Below are 2,526 nucleotides of genomic sequence, written 5' to 3' on the forward strand. Positions count from 1 at the left end.
ATGAGGATGGTTTTCAACCAAAAGTACTGGGTTTTCTAGCCTTGAATCGCACACTGCCTGATGTATATAGTGCTGCATTAAATTGGTACATTGAGAAGTATATGACTCGTAATTAACAGCATACCCATTCGGTCCTTCAGGAATAGGTGAGGAAGAATGAGTCATGACTATGATGGTGTTAAACCAGATTTCTGTACCAAATACTTCAGTCATAAGCTTCAAAAGCGGCAAGTCACTATTGGCAGAATTCATCAAATCAAGCCGCTCAAAGTACAAAACAATGTCTGGAGGGGACTTTCTTATGAATCTCTTAATAGAAAGCATGATCCTCTTATTTCTCTTCACATTACTCGTAGAGGAAGGCAGGAAACCAGGGGTATCAATAAATGTTAGGTTAAGACCATTGACAGTTCCCACAACTTCTTGGATGCAATTGGTAGCAGGTCGGAAAGCATCAGTGATGGTTTTTGCTTGACCAAATATAGAATTTATAGTAGCACTTTTACCAACTCCTGTTTTACCTACAACAAGTATTCTGCAAGAGAAATCCAATTGGGGTGTACCATTTTCCTCCTGTTGGATTGCTATTGCTCGGGCTCTACGACTACTAATGTTAACTCTTTTCAGATCTGGTTCCCCTGCACGAATTAAAGTTGCCAAGTGAATCCGGTAAAGGACCTTTGGGACCATGAGGTTTTCTTGTGATTGGCCAAGGCGCTGGAGTAGACGGAAGAACTTAATTTGGAGATGTTCAACCTTTGCCAAATTATCCTTCCGTCTTCCATTGACATTATCTTCAGATTGAAAAACTTCCGTATCTGAAACTTGCGGCAAGATAGAAATACGCTGATTGCTCTGACCATCATAAGAAAGGTCTGATGCAGAAGAAGTTGGAGATGCTACAGAGCTAGATGAGTGACCTGTATCCAACAAAAAAAAAGTATCCGTTCTATCACTGGGTTTGACATATTAGTTTTTGAGACGGAGGAGGAGAAGGAATTCATGCATTGAAAATTAGCATCGAATTTACCAAACTATTCTTAGCCATCGAATTTAGCATCGAATTTACCAAATATTAACTCATATAAGTATTAAAATTAAGAAAAATTAAATCAACATTATGCAATTCTGCAAAACACTAAGCAAAATTAATCACAATTTACTTGTTCACTGGGCAGGGCATGCAAAAGAACTCTATTGTCCACGCATGGGCTTACCTAATTCGATGTTCTGTAAGTGCATATTCAGTAAAACCACACCAACATTAAAATCAGAGTGGTACCTTGTTCATTATCTTCTTCATCCTGATTCCCTTCATCATAGAAACTGCTTGTGACAGATATCGGTGTCGATGAGACCAATGATTTGGACAGTATCTGAGAGAAAACCCAATCTCTAAAACCTTTCATCCTACTGCAATATATGAAAGGAAGAGTCCATAAAGACAATAATGGTATAAACTAAAAGGAAGGAGCAGAAAGATTGAAAATAGAACCACAAAATACATTAGAGGCATCAATCGAAAACATATATATATGGCATCCGATTTAAAAGCCAGTAGAAACAGTTATCTCTTTCTTACAGGTATAATCCGCTCCTAGTTTTGAATTTTGGAAGGATTCAATAGACATGCATTCTTAGTGAGTGTGGCCGACCAATTAATATAAGTAAATTTCAACAATGTTATTGTTTTTACATGCATCAAAATTAAACTCGTGATAAAAATGAATTGAAGCTAAAAGTACACACAACAAAGCACAAGCCATGTTTGGTAAGTGCAAACTGAAATTCCAACATGATATAGAGAAATTAAGTCAGTGAGTGGGCATGATCAGGTAGCCCTTTATTCTGACACATGAAGATTCTGAAATTGACATATGAAAAATCCGGTGCATAGAGTAAATAAATAACGACGTACAAACCAACAAGACAGAGTTTAGCAAAACGAAGAATAGCTAGTAAAAAAAAAAAAAAAAAAGCTCACCTGAAATACCAGATTCTTGGACTCCTACACCACTTCGAAATTTGAGCATGAACAACAAGGAATATTGAAAATTGTGATTGGAAAAAAGAAAGCACAGCATACCACGCTTTAGGAAGCTCAAATCCCGAGAGGCACCTTTTTATGCTGTGAGGTCGAACCTACAAGTACGAATCATAACCATAGTGTCGCGATGGTGATGAATCCGCGAATAAAAACCCTAATTTGATTATTGAAACGGAGAAGGAAAGGGCGGCAACAAAACAAGAGGCGATGAACGCGGAAAAGTGAAGAAAGTGAAAGGGAAGAGAGGGGAGGATGAGGACGAAGGTGAAACGGAAGAGTCAAAATTGCAAGAAGGAGGAAGGAGGAATGGTTGAATGGTGTAAGAACAAAAAATCGGAGAAGATGGGATAAGACAGAGAGAGATGACACCTAACCGTTTCTTCACTCGCCTCCATTGTCTCTCTCTCTCTCTCCCAATTTTGTTTTTATCTTCGCTTCTATAATTTTTTTAAAATTATTATTAAATTTAATTTTCATAT

The 2,526-nt window shown here is 37.6% G+C and overlaps 1 protein-coding gene across 1 annotated transcript; it reads right to left on the minus strand.

Moving 5' to 3' along the window:
- On the minus strand, positions 1 to 2,466 carry LOC107640507 (translocase of chloroplast 90, chloroplastic; the record flags this gene model as incomplete). Its single annotated transcript, XM_016344026.2, is given in 3 exon segments — positions 1 to 920; positions 1,283 to 1,413; positions 1,985 to 2,466. Coding segments are annotated over 2 exon segments (1,047 nt in total), but the record flags the coding sequence as incomplete, so codon positions are not given.

The sequence above is a fragment of the Arachis ipaensis genome, chromosome B01 (assembly GCF_000816755.2).
Source record: "Arachis ipaensis cultivar K30076 chromosome B01, Araip1.1, whole genome shotgun sequence".
Taxonomy (NCBI): Eukaryota; Viridiplantae; Streptophyta; class Magnoliopsida; order Fabales; family Fabaceae; genus Arachis; species Arachis ipaensis.